The sequence below is a fragment of the Leiobunum rupestre genome, chromosome 2, assembly GCF_980474605.1.
Source record: "Leiobunum rupestre chromosome 2, qqLeiRupe1.1.hap1, whole genome shotgun sequence".
NCBI lineage: Eukaryota > Metazoa > Arthropoda > Arachnida > Opiliones > Sclerosomatidae > Leiobunum > Leiobunum rupestre.
In genome coordinates, this window is record NC_143385.1 from 88,712,132 (window position 1) to 88,738,854 (window position 26,723).

The 26,723-nt window shown below is 34.2% G+C and overlaps 1 protein-coding gene across 1 annotated transcript in view; it reads left to right on the forward strand.

The window, feature by feature from the left end:
- The first annotated feature begins 2,873 nt into the window (after positions 1-2,873).
- Positions 2,874-26,723, forward strand: part of LOC149960291 (sodium-coupled monocarboxylate transporter 1-like) — a 30,080-nt gene continuing 6,230 nt past the window's right edge. The window contains exons 1-8 of the mRNA XM_090166651.1: positions 2,874-3,367; positions 5,489-5,554; positions 7,972-8,091; positions 16,213-16,367; positions 20,005-20,145; positions 20,260-20,398; positions 22,421-22,628; positions 22,691-22,845. Of these exons, the coding sequence (XP_090022777.1) occupies positions 2,987-3,367; positions 5,489-5,554; positions 7,972-8,091; positions 16,213-16,367; positions 20,005-20,145; positions 20,260-20,398; positions 22,421-22,628; positions 22,691-22,845 (1,365 nt within the window). The 5' untranslated portion in view covers positions 2,874-2,986. The remainder of the gene's footprint in view (positions 3,368-5,488; positions 5,555-7,971; positions 8,092-16,212; positions 16,368-20,004; positions 20,146-20,259; positions 20,399-22,420; positions 22,629-22,690; positions 22,846-26,723) is intronic.

The window sequence follows — 26,723 nt, forward strand, 5'->3', positions numbered from 1 at the left end:
GATGATGTTGAGTGTTAAATATCTTGTGTATGTTTATAATTAGTGTAATTTTATATATAATTGTAATTTTATATATAATTGTTAATTTTAAACATATACAAGATATTTAACATTGAGAGGCTTCGCATCGAAAGATGTCAGATTTTCGGAACCAATAGGTGGGCCTACTGATGTATAACTGAGTAGTAAGTCACGGGGGCAGGGCGATGTTAGGATTTTGTTTTTAATTTCAGAAGTTCTTGAGGTGGCGCTACTAGTACGTTTTCGCTACAATTTAGGAACTAATGGCGCCATCTCTCGATTGAAAGAAGCTAAAAACAACCCTAGTTTTTACTTACCCCTGTAAAGCAAACTCGGGCTCGAGCAAACTGTAAACCGACGAGCTGATTTAATTTAATTTAGGGGGAGGAGTGGGATTGGGTGCAACGCTAAACCTTGTCTTAACTTAGACAATTTCTCGAAGTATAAATAAATACATTCTTGAACTTAAATGATCTCTATTTGAAATAAATTTTGTGCTTAGACTGAATATTTAGGATATTAGGAATAAAAGCGAGAACTGTCGGGTACTTTGCGTAATATATCCCACTAGCGGAATCCAGCTAGTTGCTTTGGAGGTTAATACTACAAAAAAGATTAAAAATAATTATCATATATTGATTGAACAGCATGCTGGTCTAAGTAAAAGAAATATTAAAAAAAGCACAATAATCGCGTACAATACAGTTATTGTTTTCATTTAAACTTTTTACATAGTTTAGAATAAATTTCTTACAAGCAATGTGTTTTCGCTGGGCTGAAAATAAAGGAATACAATTAATTTACATCAGTGCAATAGATTCCAACCCTCCAGGCCAGGGTTATTAACAACCAAACCATACCCTTTGATATTATTAATTCCGACTGTCCAAGCTAAAGGGTGAATTGTAATAAACCTGAATAAGTAAAAGACCAAATGTTAGTCTACTTCATTTTAACGTTTATGAAATTTCCCAGCTCAGCGATTAACGGTGGTTTTCTAAGTTTTGCTCTTGCAATAATGGTATTTGTTAAATGACATAGCTCAAATAATTTCGTGTACGTCTATACAACGTTTTTAATGAAAATATTAGTTTTTCTCTTCAACGGCGCGCCCTGATAAACTGTATCAAGTATTGAGATAATTCTGGAAACGCAACGCCACGAGCGAACACGGGTTCTGGGAAATATATTGACCCGGACCTTTAATAATAGATAATCCAACTTGAACCGGAAACTGCCTTCTATTCTGAACAATGGGCATATTAGAATCAGACGGAGCTAGATCCCATATAAAAATTTATCTTTTACTATCAATCTAATGTTATTACACAGGTTATTTTTAGTGTTGAAATTTCAAGAAAGCCGGATAATCTTACTGATGAAACGAAGCGAGGCTCTAATGAATTTTGAACTACAATTAAGTTACTTTTATAATTCCAAATCATAAAGAATAACGCTTGATCGTTTTTATTTTATACATTCTAGCAGATCTACCGAAACAAATAAGTTAAAGGCAGGATAATAATAAAGCTATACTTTCCGAGTCCTCCCAAGTCAGCTTTCAGCACGGTATTGACCGCGATTTCGAGGATAAAAATCCATAGAGGGAGAGAGAGCTAGAAATTTCATTGAGAATAAGGGCCCAAAATCAGAGATGACAATGTCCTTGAATCGATATCGTACTTTCCTTGACACAAATCAAAACGATTCTATCAAAGCACAAACGCTCCCGACAAAACACCAAATATGGGAGAAAACGACTTGTGCTTTGAAAAACATGTTAATCCTAAAACGTACAGCAAAGATTTTAAGAACTCATACCGTGCGTTTAGCGAAAAAATCATGACGAATCTATTAAAGGCCAAACGATGGAAGCGAATAATTAAAAATCGCAGAAAACGTCGTTTCATCCCAAGAGCGCCCAGAATGAAAATGAACGAACGAACCATCCGTCGCTTATTATATAGATATAATAGATTCTAGATATCTTGAAAACTATAGGCAATAGTACAAAAATTGAATGTCTTGTAATTTTGAACCAAAGTTAATAGGGTTAGAAAATCTGGGGTTAACTGCATATTAAAGCTTTTGCTGTCTTTAAATAAGATCAAAAAAGACAATAGAAATATTTAAAATTTGTCCAACCCTTTTTTAAAATATGTGTTCTTTTAGAGGTTCCTGGGGAAAATATGAATCAAGTTTCATAACTCCAAATAAGCAGTTATTTTACTTAGATTAGTTTGAATTAAAATCTGATATATTTTAAAAAAGAAAATTAATAATTAAGATAATAACGATGATTTATGCCGAAAATAAATACAAATATAATACGCTTACGGTATTGTAAGTATTGTCATGATTTTAACCAGTTTCCCTTGAAAAATATTAGGGAATAGTTAGCAGGCATTAAATTTAATTTCAGTGTGATGTAATACGCATTTTCAATTGGATTATTTGAAAAAGATGGGGGGCTCAAATTAGCCTGCCCATAAATGGCAAACGAAAGGAAAATTGTATAATAAACAGCTTTTCCGTGTATAGGAACTAAAAGGAAATAAACATTTTCTCCCAATTACGTTTTAGTACAAATTGAAGGTATTTTCCTTTAAGTCAGAGATTAGAGAGCCGAAGGAAATGTTCTCAAGATACGAGGTCTCAAGCAGATGACAGAAATTCATTTCCAGTTCTTCAGAGATAAGGCAATTACGATATTTGAGCCTTTTTTCTCTCAATTGAAATAAAAGGCTGATGCAGGCGGTAAGATCGAGTAATATATAATAAAAACCACTTAAAAATAACTTAAGAGTTTATCGGCGAGACTTCAGTTGATAATTGAACGAAGAGGGTACAAGTAAATGCTTAGGCGTCGATTGTAAACAATATCATTTGTCGAAGGACGAAGCAGAATTTATTAGAGAATCAAGAAGGACTCGAATCGGTGTAATATTCGCATTCGTCGCGGAAGATGGAGCAGCCATTGGGTTTCGGGATCACGGATTACTGCATCATCGGCGCGTCTTTGATCGTGTGCGTTTTCATCCCGTTCTTCACGAGATCCAAGCCGAAGAAAGACAATGACTTCATTTACGGGAATGACAACGAAGACAAAGGAAACACCGTGGACGAATACTTGCTGGGCAACAGGCAAATGTCCGTCATCCCGGTGGCATTCTCAATTACGGCCATGCTGCTTTCGGCCAATTCCATGACCGGAACTACTGGCGAAATTTTCATCAACGGAATGCAATTCCTTCTTTTGATGATTGGATACATCATTGGGCAAATTCTGGTCTCCAAATGGATCGTTCCCGTCCTGCACAACATAAAAATAGTTAGCATTTACGAGGTAAATAAAAACTTGTAGAGTTAAACGGTAATAGTAAGTGTAGGGAACTGTTTGCTCACGTGGCATGAAGGGCTTGCCAACACCCTCCTACGCATTGTAACCTGGCCACCTGTTTAAGGCATTAAAAGTCGCTAAATGACTTAGGCCTAAGGTGGTGCCTTGAGTATTAGCCTTGCTGATGATGATGTGTTTAAGAATAAATGATACAATACACCGAAATAGGTTACCATCAGTTTAGTTTTGAATGTCCGGTTAAGTTCAAAATTGGTGTGTTTAAACGACAAAGGGTTTTTGTACGTTCATGTGAATGTTTTTATTAACGGTTATAAAACTATTTAATTTTAAATATATTTTATCAATAAATGTCATAAAATTTATATAAATCACAACCAGGGGGGGGGCAAACCCGCGATATATATATATCCAAATGGATGAACAAAAATAAAAAAAATCGGTAAAGTAACTGAAAACTGTCGGTTGTCTAAAGTTAGACAAGCCGTTGTGGTATTCGGTTATACAGATATTATTCTTAAATGAAGTAGAACTGGTGATACGAATAAATAATTACATTACTTAAAAGACTGCACTTCACAAAGTTTTTGAATACAAAATGAGAGAAACAGAAAACTCAGCCGATTTATATCATTTCTTGATAAGTGGTTTGCTGCTAGCACTACAATTTACACGCATGTGTTTTGTTTTTATTTGGTCATTTCGAATGTTTACTAAGAGAATGAAGTTCAATAACAAAAGACTATTTAATGGGGGGAGGAAGCAGTGTGTCAGAATTTATAGCCAGGTGTACCTAGTAACAGAGACCATCACACCGGAGGTCTATCATCATAGTGCACTACGCCAGCGTCCACCTAGCCCGGACAGGTGACAAATCCAGCATGGGTAGTAGAACCCTACCACTGATGGTCGCACCTTTGACGCGAGCCACTCAACCCAGCAGAAGGTGCAGCAATGGGTGGACCAATCCCCACTTCGCACACAGCAGTGGGATTAAGAGTGGATGCTGTAGCAACTCCAGCCGACACGTAGGTAGAGAGTAATACCCTTTGGAGAGAGCTCCTAAAGGGGAACGACGAGCACACAGCAGTCCATTAACCCGGCACAGCCGGCACCGGAGATCCCGGTGTGACTTCAGAAGGCCGACAAACAGAACCGCCGTGCCCTCATACGGAGGCCCGCCGCCCCACAGCAGGTTACCCAATCCGCCGAGGCGGCCAGTTTGCACGGACCCTCTCCGTTCGCCTGAGCCGAAACTCAGTATCCAGCCCCTACCTGACCGAAGTCTGAGGTGGAGATAGGACCATTTGACCAGAGCTAACACCTCCCAGTGCGCCACCGCCCTTATGGGTTACGAGAGCCGGACCCCGACTCCCCGGTAAAGCCACCAGTTAGTGGCTGGGGGGGGGGGGACATATACCTGGTCCCCACCCGATTTTTTTTTGAGAGGGGACCAAGTACCCCGGTTCCCCCTCTTTCCGCCGTCACTGATCACAACGCGGCACATGTTGAAAACGTGTAGAGGAAACTTGTAGCTGAGTGTAAACGTAGATTTAATCTGAACACTCTACACGACAACAAGATCCAAGACGTTTGGTATTGTTTTTCTAAAAACACACTATAGAGTGCTTTAGTTAGATACGTTTTTGAAAACCTGTCTCATTACAGCTGTAATGTTCATCGTGGTCGCCATGACAGTTACCGGTTTTTTTCAATAGGCGAATTACATTGGTGACGTCATGAGTTTCAAATCGAAAACACTCTATATAACATAAGTCTACGATAATATTTCTTATAAATAGTTTATTGTTATTTCCTAAGGGAATTTACAGTTAAAAATTAAACATTTGATTATCTAAAAAATAAAGTTGGATTGTCATTTTACAGACCAAAACAATCGGGGATTTATATTACAATAATAAAATTCTGAACAAAAAGCCATATTTCGAGCAACCATTAGAATTCAATATATATCCACTTTTAAGCGCTATTTTAAAATGACTTTTTGGTGAAGTTTGTGGTTTGGGCTTTTGATTTTCGTTAAAATGTTTTACATTTAAAAGTGAATTTTCATACATTTTACTGATGCAAAACCTCTATTCGTTCTAGTATGTCGAAATGCGATTTGACCGATCTTTACGGCTGATATTTTCAGTGGTCTTCCTATTTATAAATGTAAGTATTTAAATATTTTTAATTTTTGTTCTAACGAAAAAATTCGATTGGCTTGATTATAAGAACTAATTTATAATTATAAAAAATTAATTATTTGTTTAATATTAAAAAGTATGAACCTGTAAGAAATTAAAATAGCTAATTAGTTTTTTAATAAAGTAAATTTTTAAGATGAACGAAATGTCTTATATTTTCACATTGAAACCCTGAATTTTTTAAATATTTTTAAACTACTCTATTTCAATTCTTATTAAATATATTGAAAAGCTCCTTTCTATTTGCCAAGGCTTAATTTATCTGGAGATTGAAAACTCTGATCTTATGTTAAAGAAAATGGCGGCTCGACGTGAAGTATCTTTTTTTTCAATGGATGTCGCTAGCGTCGAAATAAAAATGGTGGTACTTATAGGTACCCCTCACGTTGATTAGATCGTTTGTAAATTGGTCAATTAAATAAATTACAGCAATAATAAACAATGTTTTACATGGGATATATAATTTAGGTTAAAGTACACTAAATAGAGCATAAGTTGTCTAAATATAATACTCTATAATGGCTCTCTGACGACGTTATTGTTTCGCTATTTTGAATTTTAGCTTCCTTGGCCATAAATAGATGGCACCACGCTCTGCAATAAAGTGGCGTTTTTCGTACAATCGGATAGATTCAAGATCATCTCTAATAACAGGGCCTTCTCATAATACCGGTGGCAATGATGGAGCCGCCACTTGCTTTAATGATTTCTCGCAAAATCCCGCTTTCGATGAGATCTCTAAGAGATAAGAAAAAAGTGTAGTTTTTATAATATATAATATTCAATAAAACTAGCTCATCATTTTAATTGGCTAGTTAAGAAAAGCGGCAAGAAATGACACGCCAAATAGATACGCAATCTTAATTATAAAATAATAACTTAAGAAAGATCTGTTATCGGCATAAAAATTCGTATCCAAATGTGACGGCCCTTTTGTTAACAGTCAGAACAGGCCCTTCACATGTTTTAAGACTTTTTTTTAAGCAGAGGTGAGTTTAGGCCCAGGCGCTTGCCGCCAAATTGATTCAAATCCCATGGAACCGAAAATTTCCGAACGGGTTTTAGGTTGATTGAAAAATTTTAGATTATTCATGTCTTTTTAAATTTTGGCTAAGATAAGGATTGGCTGGGATTAGTTGAATGTGATTCGGTTGAATACCGCTGGAGCCTGCACGGTGTCCGATTTTAGATGCCACATTTTGTTGCATATTTAATCGTATAATAGTCGCGAATAATAACCATAAATAAACAGTTAATCGAATTTTTTATGATTAATTGGAATTTTGGTGGTTAATTTATCCGTTTCCCCGAGCTCTACCCCAAAATAACATTGCGCCTAGATCCTCAAGGCTTATAAATGCCTCGGAGTTGACGAAAAACGTCAATATTAATACAAATTCATTAATAAAATATATTTTTCTTAATTAATTTGATATGAAATCACATCCTATAAAGAATTTTTTCAAAATGTATTAACGTTCTGCCATATCTTTTTATTGTTTATAACAGTTTTATAATGAGTTTTTTTTTTACCAGTGGCTTAATCTTTTATAAGTTGTAAAATCACTTTGATGCTATCTAGATTGAACAATTTTAAATATAATGTTTCATAACTGAATTTAGTAAAAACACGGTCTCTTTTTATTATTATCTAACCTGCAAAGCAATCTTTATGGAAGATCCCTTGATTTTTTTAAATTATCCTAGTTAGTGGTGCCAAACGTTTCTAAAACCAAAGGGAAGAGACCAGAGCTGCAAACGTTGGTGTTCCACACCAAATACATGATGTTATATTCCCTTTAAAGTAATTTTATTAATTAAGGTTTTAATTATATTTCGAACATTGGTAAATAATATTATACAATTTTCATTGACACCATACGTGCCCAAATAGACTTTCTTTAGGATATGACAATTTCGACCGCATGATAATATTTGTAAACTTGACTTTTTCTACAAAGAAAATTGTCTTAACGAACATTCCTATAAATCAGTGATGGGCAGCGCTTCTCTCATTGTGAGCGCTTTGATATTATGAGCGAAATTGAGGAGCAAAATGATTTTTTTAAAGAGCGTGAAACGAAAACGATAGGAGCGCCAATTTAAGTGCTCAAAAAAGAGCGAAAAGAGAGGAGCGCCGATTTTACCGCTCAAAAATGCTAGCGAGTTCGAGCGGTGAGTGAGCTGAGCGGCTCTTTGACGAAAATGCCCAACACTGCTATAAATTGAAAATTTGCGCACTTTTATTTACAATGAGTAAACTATTTAAATTTAAATATGTTAATTTTAAATATTTTTATGGAAATTGCAATAAGAATTGTATAAATCTTTAAATTGAAGATTATGGCATTTCTTAATAGATTTGATTTTTTCTCTTCTTAGCTCATAACAAATGGTATATTTCTGTACGCCCCGGCGATCTCTTTTACCACAATTACCGGGTTTCCATACTGGATAACTTCGTGTGTCACTGGAGTTGTTTGCACCATCTACTGCATCATGGTAAGAATTGATACGTTTTTTAATTACCTAAAATATACCAATAATTGTTTATATCAATATATCTTTCAATACAATTTAATATTCTGAAATTTCCCACTAGAAGAAAACTTCTAGTGCTTTCTATCGTTTTTTTCGCGGAAGTATAAAAATCAGCAAAGGCTTAGTTCCATTAATTGAAGCGGAGCTCGCCTCTTCCGACACCATTAAAGCATGGATTAAATAACCTTACAGGGATAGGTCTCTCTAATACATTTTACTATACTACGAGTTGAAGATGTTTGTTTCAAACGAGGCTGCCAGATATGTTTGCCGTCTCCTCAATTATACCCCCTTTACCGATACAAATACGGAATAAGATTTCTTGACACGTCGCCATCTCGCGGCGGCTTTTGGCGAATTTAATATTTTTCCAACGGTTTGTTTTATTACATTTGAAATTGAAAATGTTAAATATTCAATCGTGGTCAGTACCTCAGTGGCTCTGGAGCTTCCTGGTTAAATGTTGGAAGTAATAAGTAGCGACCTTTTTCATATTGTTTTTTAGTCATTTATGTATATCACCTAATTTTTAGTTAAATTGTTTATAGGCTTTCAAACTGTAAACAAGTTTTCAATAGATAGGCCTTGGCCTACAAAAATAATAATTCGCGACTGCACCCCATTTGCAATTTTTCCCCCGTGTATCGGTAAAATCGAGACTTTCGGCAGAGATAATAAATACGCTTACGCTTTAGGAGATGTGAAACTAGCTATATTTCTAACGTTAAGAGAGCCGAACAGGTTTATCTCTTGCTTCCCCCCTTGCGAGCTCTAGCGCTCGTGGCGGCCAGGGTGTAAGCTTCAGTATTCCACAGACTAAATAACTGAAAAATACACAAACCATGCAGAACTGTTGGAATAGACCATAGGCTAAATATGAATAATGAAATTTTTATACTATTATAAAAATTACAATATAAATATTATATTATTTATATTGAATTATTTCATATTAATTATATAAACTATTTTATAATTATATTATATTAACTGTATATATTGTTTGTAATATAATATAAATATTATATAAAATAAAATATTATAATTTAAATAAAATCTAATGACTATTATAGCTTTTAATTTAATCTTGAGGTGTTATGATTTTTGACTAACTTTAATTATTAAAATATGCAAATAGGAAATGTGAAAATAACAAATTCACTCAGTATTTAAATTTTTTATTTTTTATTCATTTTAATATCATCAAAATAGGAACAAGGACTATTGGGTATTAATTATTTAATTAATCACAAATTGCTATAATTTTGATCAGGAACATTTAACTACGAAAACAAATATGCAAATAAAAAGGATTTTTTCCCAAAATGAAAAGTTGAAAATGAGCGAATTTCACTCAGTATTACAAATCTTTTGCTTTCTTTAATACTAATGTTATTTAAAATAGGAACAGATTTTAATCTCACTATCATCTTTATGCATTAAAACATTTAACAAAAAAATATTAAAATCATATTTTACTTAAAACATTTAATTGTGGGATAGGATTTAATTTTTAACACTAATGTTATTTAAAATAGGAACAGATTTTAATCTCACTATCATCTTTATCATATTTATGCATTAAAACATTTAACAAAAAAATATTAAAATCATGTTTTACTTAAAACATTTAAATGTGGGATAGGATTTTAATTTTTTTTCATATTATCTTTTAAGTTTAACACCTATTTTTATTGTTTTTTATTTTGCACTGTGACCAACTTTAATAGCTTTTCGATCAATTCGTTCTTCTTTCTTGTTAGTGCTAATGTTGTCATTAATTTTTTTTAGTGCCGCAAATATACTAAACCTAACATAGTATTTGATTATGTAGTCCATAAGCAACGAACACTTTTCTTCTTGTGGGTGAAACCAATTTAGTTTAGCTATATCAATATTAAAGTTCCGAATAACGCGTTCCCTAATGTTTTTCATATGGAAAATTTTGGGAAATAACGAATCAAATTTTTCATTAAGGTCTTCAATAAAATCCAGAAATGGAATACTTGGTCTGGTGATTTGATCCACAGTTGTACTACTGTAGGTTTTGAATGAAATGAAAGTATCTTCGTGCGAGTAATTTGTGTTCAAGCGCAGTAGTTGTTTTTTGCACGAATTGCATTCCAAATGGTTTTGGTTTTCAAAACATTTTTTTAATATGTAACCTGCAATATAGCAAACTGAATTGTTGTCATCATTATTACATCCAGTTATTTCAAATTCTTTTTGAAAAGCTGTTTCTGCATCTTCGTACTCTATTAGTACTGATTCACTGAGTGAGAGATCCGTTACTCGAACATTTTTGTTAGCTTTTGTTGAATCAATATCTAGTATTATTTTATCCAAATCTGCTATGCAATTGGACTTTGCAGTTGGTTTTAGTAAGTGATTTAGGCTTGCACTTCCATATGCCTTTCTGAAGAATTGTGGTGACGGGTGATCTCTGTTCCCACCTTTTTGTCGAATTACCCCAAAAAAGTTCTCGAGAAAATCTTGGTTCATTTTTCCTGTAAGGAGGAATTTAAATCCATAATTGGTCTTTAAATCTTCCCAGAGGGCTTTTAATGACTGAATTGATAACTTCCACCCCTCCACGCAAGGAAGGGTTTTGTATCGACAGCCTTTAAAGTTCCATGAATTCAACCAGATCAAAGCATCGTCCAAGGTTTCCAAATGAGGAGATTTATCGGTCATTGGGCCTTTACACGGAGTATTTTTTAAAAGGGAAGCATTAAAATTGGCAGTTCTGCAATTAAATAGGTCGAACAAATCATTCATTCTCTCGATAAACTCTGCTGTGAATACAGCATCGAATTTCAAGTGATTCTGTGATGTATATGTATACATCGCACTGGCAACGGTTCTACTGAGCAACTGTGAAGCCAATGGCACCCTCATTTTGGAAAAGTTCGTTAAATGCAAATGTTTCTTTGTCAATTTAGGAGCAAGTTTAAATTTTCCTTGAGCTGTCTCTAAGTTGTAGAGCTTTAACAAATGTTCCCATTTTACTGGACCCCCATTGGTTAAAATGACATACTTGCTCAAATTATTCCTGACACTTTTGAGAAGATGAGGAGGGTCAAACATTGCAAATATTTTTTCTTTTGTTGGTGACAAAAAATACGGCATCTCTTCCCGTATCCCCATTAGCTTGAACATTTTTCTGTTGTTGGTTCCCTGATCGCAGACTACGACCTTTACTTTTAGACCAATGTCATTCAGTTTTTGGACGCACTCATACAAAAGTTCTTTTTGCTGCTCAGCTGGGCAAGAGTCACGTGCAAAAAAATAGCCAAGGGGTTGTTTCCAACTAAATTTTAAACCTTTTACCATAAAAACAAGCGCTTGATTTGCTACTCTTCTTGTTTTTCCCAGAGTGCCAAAATTTTCAAAACCTTCTATTTCGTCGTTTGGTTGGTCATACGTCAATGTTTCTGTCAGGCTGATTTCATCAAGAGCTAGTACACACAGCTTTTCATCTGAGCTTTTGTTTTCGAATTTCATTTTTAGCAAGTTGAACACTTTCTCATCAAATCCAGGCCGAATTTCATTTTGAGCTAACCAAGCTTGTAATGATCTTTTAGTTGGTAGGCAAAACATTGTCGAAACTTGTCTATAAGCTTGAGGGCTATGATAATATAGCGATAGTGCTATAGTTTTGATTGTCGTGGAATAACGGCGTCCTCTTTTTTTCCTATTTTGAAGTTTTAAATCTGACTCCACAAGGGCCTTTGCAAGAGAATTTAATTTTTCCAATTTTTCACCAGAATCGTGCTGTTTTACATTCTTTACTGCATCCAGTTTTCTTTTTAAATTCTGAATATGCTTTTCCCGACGATACAGTTTTAGCCTTTGACTGTTAATGATTTTCATTAATTTATCCTGCTTTATTTGAAATTTCCTTTCTTGTTTTTTGCAACAAGATTCTTCAATGAGCAATGTGTCAGCGACAATGGAATCGGATTCATTAACTTCAACGTTTGTAGCTGCACCTAAAATACATTTTATTTTTAAAATAAGGAATTTTTTTGACATAGCTTTGACCCTCTTAGGTATTTTCCAAAGTGTGAAATTTCCTTTGAGGGTTTCTGGCTACACCACAAGAGTTGTTGACCTTAAATTGTTAAAAAGTAATTAATTTATATCACCAAATATACTTATAATGTAATACCAATTTAGAGAAAACTAAATTAGAAGTACGAATTAAATGTGAAAATAATTTAAATTTAAGTTTAAATTACTAATTCACACCAGTGGCGTAGCCTGTGAACACATTCCCTCCTTAATTGTATGTGAACATATAGTGGTGTGCAGATACTAAAATTGCAAGTTCGAGTACTTACTCGTACTCGCCATATATATAGGACTGGAACAGACAGGTACCCAAGTCCTTCGCCAAGGCTAGGAACTCTCTCTAGGGGTGACACCTGGTGCTGATCACACCCAGCTTGTGACTCCACTGAATCATAAATTTAATTTATTACTATTTTCCAATACATACCATGAAATATCTCACTAACCCTTAGTGGTATGTCAGTAGTATCCAATGATTTCCTTGCACGTTTAATTTCAATGTTTGTAGTTGTACCTAATGCAAATACATTTATATTTAAAATAAGCGAAAACCTTTCTTTTAAAATTTTTTTAAACATACCGCTGTCTTGCAATATCTTTTGTGTACATTTTTTGATGGGAGTCTCTGAAATTTCGGGAAAAAGAAGTCTCCTCTTAAGGTTCGGTTTTATTCTACGAGCGTTTGATAAACCTGCAACTTTATCTAATAGTTAAAAAAGGTAAAATAAAAACTTTAATAATATGAGAAAACATTCTGTACCAAAATTATCATCTTTTCTTTTAGTGGACCTAGGTGAATCAATATAGGTTTCGCCCAAAAATATACCTGAAACAAAATTTCAGAAATTGAAAAATACACCACACGTTAAAAGATGAAACCTACCAGAATCAGAGTTTGAAAATGAAACATTTTCATATGGTGACAATACCTTTCTTGGAACTGGTGGAATAAATTGAGAAAAACTATTAACATAATTTAAGGTGAACATTTAGAACAAGAAAAATCCGATATTTCCTTTAGCTTCATGCAGTATCGAATAAAATCGTACCAACTGAATTTATTAAACCAAAGCGATTTATAACTTTTGAGCTTCAATTTTTAATTAAATTATATCTTAGCAGCCAATTAAGTAAATTAAAAATACAAGTTGGTACATATTAAGAAAAGTTGAAAGCTAATTGTTTATATAAAAACATTCTCTAATTAGAAGATATAATAACTTAATATATCTATTGTGAATAATTATTTAAACAGTGATATAACGTACGGAAATTTACATAGTTTTAATTTTAACCTTAACAAAAACAATAAATTATAAATGAAACATACCATTAGACTTGGATCTGACATTGAAAAGAGTTCTCGGTGATCTGTTTTTCTTTGAATCAATAACATTTTTTTCACTTTCAAAGTGACCTAACAATTTAAATTAATAATTACAAACCGTACAGAACATTTTGAAAAACAAATAAAAAACTACCTAAATCTGATATATTCAAGGGTTGTTTTCCAATTGTTTCACTTTCGCCTTTGTTGATATTATGTAATTAGTTAAAAAGGTAAAGGTATTTAAAATTATTACTTACTAGTGTTCTTTGTAAATAATTGAATTTTTGGTGTATTAACACCAATATCACGAAGATTTTGAAATTTACAAGAAAATAAACTTGGTAGTGCGTTGGGTACAAGTTTATTCCTTGTTTCTAAATTCATGTATTGAGTGTCATCAAAATGTTTTGCACATATTTTGTATGAATCGTAAAGTTGTTTGGTGGATTTGCTAAACAAATCTTTCCTATTTAAGATTTTAACCCATTCATTTGATCTATAAAAAAATTAGAAAATAAGTTTTTTAACCAAAGGCTTAGGCTTAAGTTCATATATTAGTATTACCGTTCTTCGTCTTTAGGAAATCTAAAAAAAGATACCGAATCGGTTTTAACATTAAAACAAGTCGGCACTGCGCACCGAACTGGACCCATTATTGGAGCTACATTTAATTTAAATTTATAACAGGATTTCGAGAAAACTAAGAAGAAAAATAAGTGACCACGAGGTTTTACGCTTTTACTTCGCCGCCTACTCGCTTTCTCCCTTGCCGTCAAAAAAAGTGGCGCTGCAGTCAGTTGCTGCTTTCCCCCTTTTTAGGATGTTCGGGTTTTGGAAACGAGTTTCACATCTCCTAAAGCGTAAGCGTATTTATTATCTCTGCTTTCGGTCGTTGACAATTCTGGCTACCAGGGTACGTTTGGAGCAAATATTATACCCCAGAGAACTATCCCTGTAAGGTTATTTAATCCATGATTAAAGGGAGTATGAACTATTGAACTTCGATGTTTCATAAAAATAATCAGCTTGGCATCACCTTAGGCCTAAGTCATGGTGGATCAACGAATTTCACATTAGTGCCACCATGTTGAATAGAATCTAGGGATAATTAGCGCTAGTTACTTTGACAAACAAGTCGTGGCGTGTGTTAGCAGGCGATTTTTCAACTAAGTTCATACTCCATTGAGAGCACAAGCCGGCAACGTTTTTTCTCGTGCCAAGGGTTAATTAGACCTGTGGATCGTTGGAACGCACTAACAAGGAGACGCCCCGAGGTGTTTATCTCCGATTTGGTTCAAACTCGGGTGGTAAGTAGACCTTCATGTAACTTGAAAATCCCTAAAAGGGGGGACAAGAATGGGCTTTCGTTTTGCTATGGCAACCAAAAATGTTTTTCACAACTTAAAAACTGATTACTCGTATTTACCCAATAAATGTATATTTACTCATATTTACCAAAATTGACGTATATTGGTCCAAATGTACCAGATTTAGCCATGATCTGAATTATGGATCTAATTGATGAACCTTTTTTAATTTTTTTAAAAATATTGTTAGGGGGGACCCTTAAAATCTTCGATTTTCCCATGTTAATTTTCATAGAGAAAATCAGTTTTCAAGTTGTGAAAAACATTTTTGGTGGCCATGGCAAAATGAAAGCCCATTCTTGTCCACCCTTTTTGGGATTTTCAAGCTACATGAAGGTCTACTTACCACCCGAGTTCGAACCAAATTGGAGATAACCACCTCGGGTAGTCTCCTTGTAAGTACATGTATAATCATATGTAACATAATTACTCATAAGTATGCCTCTGTATAATATTTCCATTGAAAAAAATTCAATGAGACCTTGGTTCACGCGGAACATACATTGAGCGGACCCAAAAATGAAAAAATGCTTATAATCCTTGCGCTATTGAAAAGGTTACCATGGAAATGAAATCATGTGATCGGGAGGCACGAGCTAAACTTGACACGGGCAAAAAGCCAGAAACGCGCGAGGAATTCTCACTAACTTCCATTTCCCATCAGTAAAGTTGATGACGCATATTTCGTCACGGAGTTGTAAGTGACGTAATTTACGTCATATCCCGTGAAAAAGGTTTCATTCACGAAAATGCTTTTATGGAATACTTATGAGTGATTATGTTACATATGGTATAATTAAATAAGTCCTTCATATTTATTAAAGACTTTGAAAAATAAAAGAAATTCAAAGTTTTCATTTTCCTAAAGTTCATCCGTTACGAAATTGTTAATTTTTCATTTGTTTTATTGACTTGGTCATTAGATTTAAAGTTAAAACTTATATATTCCATCCTGCTGAACTTATGGCATATGGATAACCTTATTTGTCTTTGAAGTTGAAACAAAGAGCATCTTTGGGGAAATTAATGTCTGAATTAATGGCTTCAAAAGTAGCTTGACGACTTAGGCCTAAGGTGGTGCCTTGGGTATTAGCCTAGCTGATTATTATTATATCGTTAGTTTAAAATTTGAGTATTATATATCTATTGAAGTTCCTTTTGCGCTGTTTGTTTCAGAGTAGAGTATAATATTAGCCAAAACTGCAAATGTTTAAAAATGTTTTATATTATATTATATTTATATTTAATAATTTATAATATATATATTTTTTTATTCATTTTGTTGATATATCAATACAACTTTGTTTTCAGGGTGGATTGAAAGCAGTTATTTGGGCAGACGTATTTCAAACATTACTCATCTTTGTATCAACGATCATGATCGCTGTCCAGGGAATAATTGACGGCGGAGGAGTCACTCAAATATTCAAAACGACCTTCGAGGGACGAATGGAGGAACATTTTGTGTGAGTTTTTTATCATTGATATCAGCATATTTTCACAACTTATATTGTAAACAATCTTCATGGAATATTTTTTCTGGGATAAAATCATAAAATAATTTAATTAATTTTTCAAAGGTTGGATTCCCAAACTAGAGGTGAGTCCGGCTTAGTTTTTTTAAAACCCACCCGACCCAGGCCCAAACCCGAAATTTATTTCAAAAACCCGCCCACTTCCGGCCCGAAATTTTCAAAGCCCACCAGAGCCCGGGCCCGCCCGAAATCTACTTTTAAAACCCGCCCGGTTAACCGGGTACCCGGTTCCGGCCCGAAAAAACTCGGTTCGTATTTTTCATATTGTAATGGTATATGTTAATCAGCGCTTAGCTGTGTATTACAAAGTAACGAAGAAATAACATCACACAATTTTAATTTTAATGATTAATAATTGTCACGAATAAATGTCAAGTCTGACAGGGTTGATCCCTTTAATTCCGTGCGACGTACAGTAAGTGTAAGGCCAGTGCTGGAAAAAACTCTTTCGTCACGCGGGTACTGCCAGAATTCTCCTAGCTATTTTTTTGTAACATTTTGAATTCGGTAGCATCCCGCCAAAATTTTATAATATCTAAGTTTGCATCTATTTCGTCATCTAAATCTAATATAGACGTTGAAAGAAATAAATGAATTGCGTTAAAAGTTGCTACACTTTCGAAAAACACATTTCTGGTCCAATTCGTAGTCCCCATTTTCGAACTCTTCAAATCGAGAAAGATTTGCTTTTTCTTTAGAGCGGCTTGTAGACATTATAGATATTTGCGTATCTTTAGTTTCTTCCTCAAGTTCCTTTAATAATGATCCAAGTAACGTTGACGCTCTCTCTCTCTCGCGTGTTGATCTGCCAACTTTAGCTGCCGATACCTAAAAGTATAATACCATTATACCAAGAATTTATTTATTTATTTACATTTAGAAAGAATGGTTATGTAGCGACAAAAGACGGGCACCTTGAACGCCTTACCCCACTTGCGTTCAGGGGGCGCAGCGATCGTCACCGGCGTTTGATTCCATCGCGTTGAGTGACGTAAATATTACCGAGTCAATGAAATACCAGGACTTTTTGATTTATTTTAAGCGACGGGGCGTACTGTGTGAGTGGAGGGAGCGAGACTGAGAATCTGGACTCCTTTAATTCTATTTTAATTTACAATAAACGTATACTAGGATTGAATTGTTTTCCCACGTTCAAAGTTCCAAATATATTAATTGTATACACCTATATTTAGACTTTTTACCATGGGAAACTGGGTAGCTTATAAGCCGACCTGAGAGACTGGAGTGACTCACGCTTCCCGTCGTTTCGCACTTCGCACTTTGCAGTGAAATACGAAAACAAACTTCTAAATCCAGAATTGCGAAACCGCAACGGACTTTAAAAATATACCGGGCAATTTCAGGCTAAAGCCAAGTGAAAATCAGCCTTAACAGATCACACTTTCAAATTCAAACTTACTTAGCAAATATTCAAAGAAAAAGCTTTATGAATGAGTCGGGTCTGGGCTTTTACAAAGAAAAACCCGAGCCCGACATAGTTGATACCCGCCCACATCCGAGCCCGCCCGATAAGCAACTTCAAAAACCCGCCCATTTCCGGCCCGACAACATTTTTACCCACCCGGACGGGTGGGCTTGGGCGGGACCCGGTTTAACCGGGCACTCGACTCACCTATATCCCAAACCAATTTTGCAGATTTTGTGGTTCAACATTATCAGTAAAATATTAACAGTAGTTATTAACAGACTTAGTTATCACTCCACAAGGAAGTTATTAATTTTTGGAAGCAATCCAATTAACAGCAGACAAAGTTAATCCTATGGCGTTTTACAACTGTTGCATGGAAGCGCATTTTTAGGGAAACATGACAAAGCTGCGTAACAAAAAACCAATTTACAATTTACTTGCCTTACATTATTTACACTGATATTAATTTATGGTTTGACGTTTGACTTTGGTAAATAAAAGATTGTTCTAACTTCCTGATGTAACCTTAGACGGGTTCCACATATGGCAGCCTCAGAAAATGGTCTGGGCCTTGCGCTTATGTAGGCCTCGGTAAGGAGAATTTTTTTGGAAATCCAGAAACCGCCAAAATTTAGTATTTATTTGCATTTTGAAATATACAGTTAATACTAAATCAAAAAACTCTGCTAACACTCGATACCACTTGATTTTAACGTAACTAACGAATCTATTGAACTTGGGCTCAGGAAAAGAAATTCGTTGATCCACCAGAAATATAAAGCTTTATAATTAATACAGCAATTAATTAATTAATAGTTTCAAGTGCATGTGGATTTTAAGCAACATAATTACAGTTAAAAAAACCAAAAGTTAAAACCATTTTTAAAAACTGAATAATTTACAAAATGCTTGTTTTGAATTTCGAAAATTATTAAATTAGTAATTCTTTATAATTTAAAAAATTGTATTTAACTACTTATTCTATCTTAAAATAATAATTTTTAAAAAGTGAAATTTTGATATTGCAAAATTGGTAGTAAAGTAATTTACCAAAAGAGTAGTAACTGGCAAACGTTAATATTTTAGTATTTTGTATTAGTAATTTGGAAATGTATTTTGTTAAAAAGGACTATTTGATTCATAAGTAATGTATTAACAAATTATTAAATTGTTTCATAAGGACCTTAGTAGGTTTTTAAATTAGAAAATTTCAAAATTCAAAACATAGTTTTGGAAATTCACTGCAATACAATGTTTTAGAAGTGATACAATAGTAATTTCTTATTAACTTTTACTACCTCCTCCTCATTTTAAGAACTGTTCATATTTGCCTAGGGCCTAGCAACTGGATTGCCCCTTCTGTCACGATTAATAATACAAAGGTCCTTTACCTTACGTATTTTGTGAGCGACCTCACGACCAACACTTACATAAGCACACTTCAACACGACTGAGATTTTAGATGAAATTATACCTTTTTAATTTATATCGCTTACTTTATTTAGATTGATAGAAGACTTTTCTCAGGAAAGTTCAGATTCCCAAATCGGCGCTTTAGAGATAGCGCTTGAACATTCTCAGTAAAATATTTGGGGAAGGTACTGTAGGCATCAAACTTATATATCAGAGTTACCTAATGTTATTATTTTTAAATTTTTGAAAACAATCCAAAGCCAAACTAAAGTAATTGGTGAAACTGCATGGTACATAGTAACTAATAGCAGGTTATGCAGTGTTCCGAAGTGGTTAATGTCAAGTGTTAAATAATATGGCAACAAGTGGTAAATACCTACATGGCGAATAACACTTTTACTGGATAATATGCCAAATAGTGGCATATAATAAATTTTAATAAAATAAAAAAATACCAAAGAAAAAATACATTTGTGCTATTTTCGACAAATATACTGGATTAGTTGGCAGGTTTTGAGCTAGAAACTCATTTATAGCCCAATCTAGTTATTTCCTTTGGCTCTTTTTCAACGATTTTTCCAGAGTTTGAATTGAATAGCAGATAATGCTAAATTCCGGCTATCACCGGTGACATAATTTTAGTGAAACTTTTTAGTCAACGATTGCTTTGTTACAAATCAATTTTAAGATTGTTGCCCATTTTGATAATTTCAATTTTTAATTTAGATTGATTGAAGACTTTTCGAAACGATATTCAGTCTGGGCCGTCATTGTGTACGGAATAGCAGCGTGTCTTTGGGGCACAGTCAGTTCTCAAGCAGGCGCTCAAAGACTCTTATCCGTTAAAAATAAGGGACAAGCGCAAATGTAATGTTCTTCACAATTATTATTGCATAATTAAATTCATAGAAGAACCAATTGATTAAAAAATCTACTTGTACAAACAAGTATTAAGCGGTAATTCTGAACTTCCTGACTTAGGTCTCTACTATTAAGTATGGTGCTGCTTGTCATCTTCGAGGGTTTGATCATCTTCGCTGCCGTGGCGATATTTGCGAAATTCACCAATTGTGACCCATTGCAAAGGCCCTTGGAAACCGCAATTTACATGCCGGATCAAGTAAGTGACATTATCAGTTTTATTAATCTTACTTTAATTTAAATTTATCTCGAGTGCTGGTGAGGAAGGTCATTCTAAACTGCTCAATAACTTGCATGGGTTTTATCGCGTGAGAGGATTATTTAAATCGATTAGATAGTTTATTTATATATTTTATTAGTTATTGTCGTTGTTATTGTAGAATAATAATATAATAAAATACAAATTATCACCTAAGCTAATACCCAAGGCACCACCTTAAGGCCAAGTCATCTAGCAACCTTTAATGCCTTTATCCGAGGTGGCCTTGTTTCATTGCAAAGGACGGTGGTGGCAAGCCCATCATCAGGGTTGGTCGATAATTATCGATGGATAATTATCAATGATAATTATCGATATTTATCCGATGAAAAAATCATGATAATGATCGAATTAAATTAAATATCTGAAAACAGTTTTTAAAGTTAAATTTAATAATTTTGAAAGCAATATACAGTAGTATTAAGTAATTTAATGTAATGTTTACAACTATCCAAAATGAATTTTATCAAATTTTAAACTTTAAAATTTGAAATTTTTTGGAAACTTGAAAAGGCAATGTTGTTAATTCATCGGAATCATCGTTAAACTTTACAACTTAAATTCCAAATATTCATAATTATCAAAAAAATCTGATATTTATCCAAATAATCCGATAATTATCCAAATAATCGTATTATTATCAAATGATCGGATAATTATCAAAAAATCCGATAATTATAAAAAAATCCGATAATTATCAAAAAATCCGATAATTATCAAAAAATCCGATAATTATCAAAAAATCCGATAATTATAAAAAAATCCGATAATTATCAAAAAATCCGATAATTACAAAAAATCCGATAATTATAAAAAAATCCGATAATTATCAAAAAATCCGATAATTATAAAAAAATCCGATAATTATCAAAAAATCCGATAATTATCAAAAAATCCGATAATTATCAAAAAATCCGATAATTATCAAAAAATCCGATAATTATAAAAAAATCCGATAATTATCAAAAAATCCGATAATTATCAAAAAATCCGATAATTATCAAAAAATCCGATAATTATCAAAAAATCCGATAATTATCAAAAAATCCGATAATTATCAAAAAATCCGATAATTATCAAAAAATCCGATAATTATCAAAAAATCCGATAATTATCAAAAAATCCGATAATTATAAAAAAATCCGATAATTATCAAAAAATCGGATAATTATCAAAAAATCCGATAATTATAAAAAAATCCGATAATTATCAAAAAATCCGATAATTATCAAAAAATCCGATAATTATCAAAAAATCCGATAATTATCAAAAAATCCGATAATTATCAAAAAATCCGATAATTATCAAAAAATCCGATAATTATCAAAAAATCCGATAATTATAAAAAAATCCGATAATTATCAAAAAATCCGATAATTATAAAAAAATCCGATAATTATCAAAAAATCCGATAATTATCAAAAAATCCGATAATTATCAAAAAATCCGATAATTATCAAAAAATCCGATAATTATCAAAAAATCCGATAATTATCAAAAAATCCGATAATTATAAAAAAATCCGATAATTATCAAAAAATCCGATAATTATCAAAAAATCCGATAATTATCAAAAAATCCGATAATTATCAAAAAATCCGATAATTATCAAAAAATCCGATAATTATCAAAAAATCCGATAATTATCAAAAAATCCGATAATTATCAAAAAATCCGATAATTATCGTATAAATCGGATTTTTTGATTTTTTCCGAAAAAATCCGATTTTTTGCCAACCCTGCCCTTCATGCCTCGCGAGTCAACAGCTCCTTACACTCACTAGAATCGCATGAGCAAAATAATTTTAGGTTTCCAGTTTTCTTTTTATAGGAGTAAGTTGTGTGGGAAAACTTTATCTTATATTGAACCTTTCCCTTAAATGTAAATATGTTTCTCCGTATGTGTTCCTTCATGATTTATAAATGAGAAAACTTACTATTAACAAACCGTGTTCTTTTCAGCTTTTAATATACGCCGCGGGGAAAATGCTCGGGCATATTCCGGGCCTCCTGGGAATCGCCATGGCTGGGCTGATCAGTGCCGCTCTGAGCACCATCTCGTCGTTCATCAACTCCTTCGCCGCCTGCACCTTGGAGGACTTTTTGAAGCCATACTTCCCGAATTTGACCAGAACCGACAAACGGAATCTAATAATATGCAAAGTACTCAGTAAGTCCAGATGTAGAACGTTTAATTTACACTACGATCACTAAATGTAGATTTGTTTACAGCTGCATTCTACGGAATTCTTTCCATCGCTTTGAGTCTGGCTGTGCCTCATTTGGGGGGAATCATTCGTGTTTTTTGCGCCATCATAGGGGCGTTGTCTGGACCTTTAATGGGCACTCTTTTCTTGGCTTTCTTCTATCGAAATGCGAATACTCAAGTAAGCCAAAATTTCTCACTTGAACAAGGTCACTTTTCAAATTTTCCTTTAAGGGAATTTCAACATAGAATTGCGTGAAAATAGTGAATTTTTGGATACATACGATATTATTTCTTATATGATTCAGTCCTTGCCATGGAAACTTAATTTCAAGATGGTCTGTACGCTAATGTTACTCGAGTTCGTTAAGGTGCGGATTGCACTGCCTGCGTTTTCGACCCTGTGAGGCATAGCCGTCTTCATTGGACATCAATTGTAAATTGTAATTAGAGATTTTCTAAAATTAAATAGGGTCGTGCCTTAAACGACCTTGGTCAAAAAGTTTAGCGGCCCTATTTACATATTTAGAATATCTAATGACGGTAATCACATGTGTGATTGGACAGTCTTGTACATAGATATAAGTAAATATAAAACAAACGACTTTTGTACAATAATTTTTTTTAATTACTTAAAATACGTGCTAGCCGACGTTGAAACAGTCGTAGCGGTTTTTAAGTAATTAAGCTTTTATTGTACTAAAGCGGTTTGTTTTATATTTACTGACTACAATCTCTTTATTTATATTCTGGTAGTGTAGAACCCAACTTTCACCAAAGGCTGCGAAGGGAAACTTAAAAAATTATTAAATGGACTATAGTTGTAACGTTTACTGATAAACGAGGACAAAATTGTAGTTATCTACACGCGTCTCTCGGAATAAATTGCGTGTTAACATGCTCCAAAATGACTTTTTCCAACCCATAAACTAGTTGTAACTATTGTTTGAAATAACGTATGACTGTGAATGTTTTTCCACGTTCAATCTATCGAATGACACCCACGAGAACCCTGTGCGCCTTAAGATAAAGGGGTCGCAGCTAAAAATGTTTGGTGCTGCGTCATTCTCCATTATTTCCGTATTATAAAAATGTACCTATTATTTGTAACGTACCATTTTGGAATTTTTGCCAAAATTTGGGCTCTTTGAAACACTTCATCTTCAGAAATGGTTATTAGCTATTATGTTAAAATAATGAAGTAAATTGAAGGGAATATTGAGTGGTAGCGGAATGGTAAGTCTCTGTTCTTCACCGTCTGCTAGAAAATTTTAAGATATTTCCCGTGCGGTAGCTGTTTGTACTGGTCCCCTCTCTTAGGGCTCTATATTGTCGCAGAAAGACTACGCTCGCCAAACACATAGAACAAGCGCCACAGACCGGACGTTCCAGCTCTCCCTCTCGCGGGCGCTCCGTCTATGGGGTCGAGTTCCCCGTTTTACCACCACGGCCAGTACTATAAAAGTAGGGTCGCAATCTCTCTGCCTCCCTCTGTAGAGGTAAACCGTTAGTGGGAACTTGAGACTGATTAAGTCCAGCCAAAGAATATAAAGCCCCAGGAATAGAAGGATTGATATTATTGGCCGCGTGTTTTGGCCGAGCTAGAAACATCCGGCAAAGCAAATCAGAGTAACCGGAAACGGTTACCGCAACCCGGTCTCTCTTTAAAAACGAGAGGCGCAAAGGTTCCACTAGACGGAGCTACACCTTCCATTCCTGGGGCTTTATATTCTTTGGTCCAGCCTACTAAGGGTTTAGTTGTTCGGCGGAAAGGCTGTAAAAGCTATCCTGGCAACTTACACTTAGTTCTCTTGCGGGATCTTAAGGCTGAAAAGCCCCGCTCGCAAGAGACCGACTTCTGCGAAGAGAAGACTACGAGTTCCCCAGCGAATCGCTATTTCACCGCCCTACGTTCGGTACGCCGTCGCGTTAGAATTCCAGTGTAGTGTACATATTTCTGTAAATAATTATTTCTTGTTTATAAATAAAAGCAGTTTTCCTTTAAAACACGACTCGTTAATTTATCGCGTGACAATATACAGCTTCGAATATACAGCTTCGAATGTTTGTCGATCTGGAATCCGTCTTCGAGAATTCGGCTTCTAGACCATTTCCTGAAGCCCGTCCGTATGATAAGTGCATTTCCGCATATTCGTTATTTAAAAAAAGTGCCATATTATCCGCAATTTTCCAAACCGCATTATTTACTTTTCACACCAGCTATTTTGTACTTCAGTATCTAGTTGACTAGGCATTCGGAGGAGCTACAGACAATTTCCTCACAAAATCGATTTAAAATTCTTTTATCTGGTCCGTAGCTTAATGTTTGGTGTGGCATTGTTGCGCCTTATTTTCTACCACCCAGAGCCAGTGGCGTAGCTAGCATGGGTAGCACCCGGTGTGGAAATCATGGTGTGCTACTTACTAGTAAAAAAAAAGGGTTTTCGAATTTATCTAGTTTTTATATTTTTCACGGTCAGGTGTCACCCCCAAAACGGCCCCAAACGGGTGGCACCCAGTGCGGTCCACCCCCGCCCTTCTCCCCTACACTCTTAAAAAAAGGGTGTATTTTCAAACCTTTAAGGGATTTTTCTTGTCCCATATTTAACACCTTAACAGGTTTATAAAGGATGTTATTCTACACCTTAAAAAGCAGTTTTCCTGCTAGGGTGTTTATTTACACTGTTTGGGGTCCTCCGTTTTGGTTCCTTTGTTATACAGTTTGTGGTAAAAACTATTCCCTTCAGGGTTATTATCTACTAGGGTACAAGACTACTCCTTTTAGGGTACCAAACGACTCCCTTCAGGGTGTTACACTACCCCCTTAAGGGTTCTATAATACTCCCTTTACAGTTTTAAACTATTCCCTTAACGTTATCAACTACTGCCTTAAGGGTGCTACAATACTCCCTTTAAAGTGTTAAAATACTCCTTTTAGGGTACTAAACTACTGCCTTTAGGGAGCTACACCCTTACCAGGTGTTAAATCACTCAATTTACGGGGTAATATAACACCCTTCATACACCTTTTCAAGTTTTTAATTTGGGACAATAAAAATCCCTTTAGAGCGTTTAAATTAACATTAAAGAGTGTTTTTTTACAGATATTACACCCTTACTATACCATTAAAACACCTTTATTTTTAAGAGTGTAGCTACGCGACTGCCCATATCATATGAGTGGCTGGCCTGATCTTTAGATTTAACCCTTTGGGAATATCTGAAGGATTTAGTGTACAAGACAGAAGTATGTGACGTTGAGAACAATCGTAGAATTTTGGAACTAGTACGTTAATCATAACTGCGACGGGCTCACGCTTGTGTTAGAGTCAGAGGTCGGCACTTTGAACAATTCTTGTAAAACGGGAACTAAGTAACTACTTTGTATCTTTAGATTTAATAATTAAAAACATCTAATTTAACTTTGAACTATCTAGTTTTCATTGTCAGACTCATCTTACTTTCGTTAATAAACTTTTGTCACAAAGTTCTATACAAACAATTTGGTTCAAGAATAAACATTGTGATCGCATACCTCTGCAGTCTGCAACAAACAATTTGGTTCAAGAATAAACATTGTGATCGCGTACCTCTGCAGTCTGCAACAATGCACTTAAAGACCTATGTTCATTAGACATTTTCTAATAAATAGTACCCATATAGAACACACCGTGACATATTGACCTAATTAACCGTAACACCCTGTATAGAACGACTTTATATGAAATGTTTTCCCTTTAAAAGTTTTAAAATAAATTCCCTAAAACCGATCTTTATACATGTATATAAAGTTTATAACGTCTCTATTTAGTAGATTTTAGCAGCCTATACTCTAAAAGGATCCCACACTCAGCCTATCATGGTTTTATTTGTCAAAAGGTTAATTTTACCTACTTTATTTCTGGGTGTACACTAAATGAATTTGCGCAAATTTATATTTAATAAATTTACACATTTATTTGAAGGCTTATAAAATTTGCATACCGAAATAGTAATTCGAAGTTAGTTAACGTTTCTACAGCGTCAGAGAAGTTCTCTCTAGTTTAAAATTAATAATCA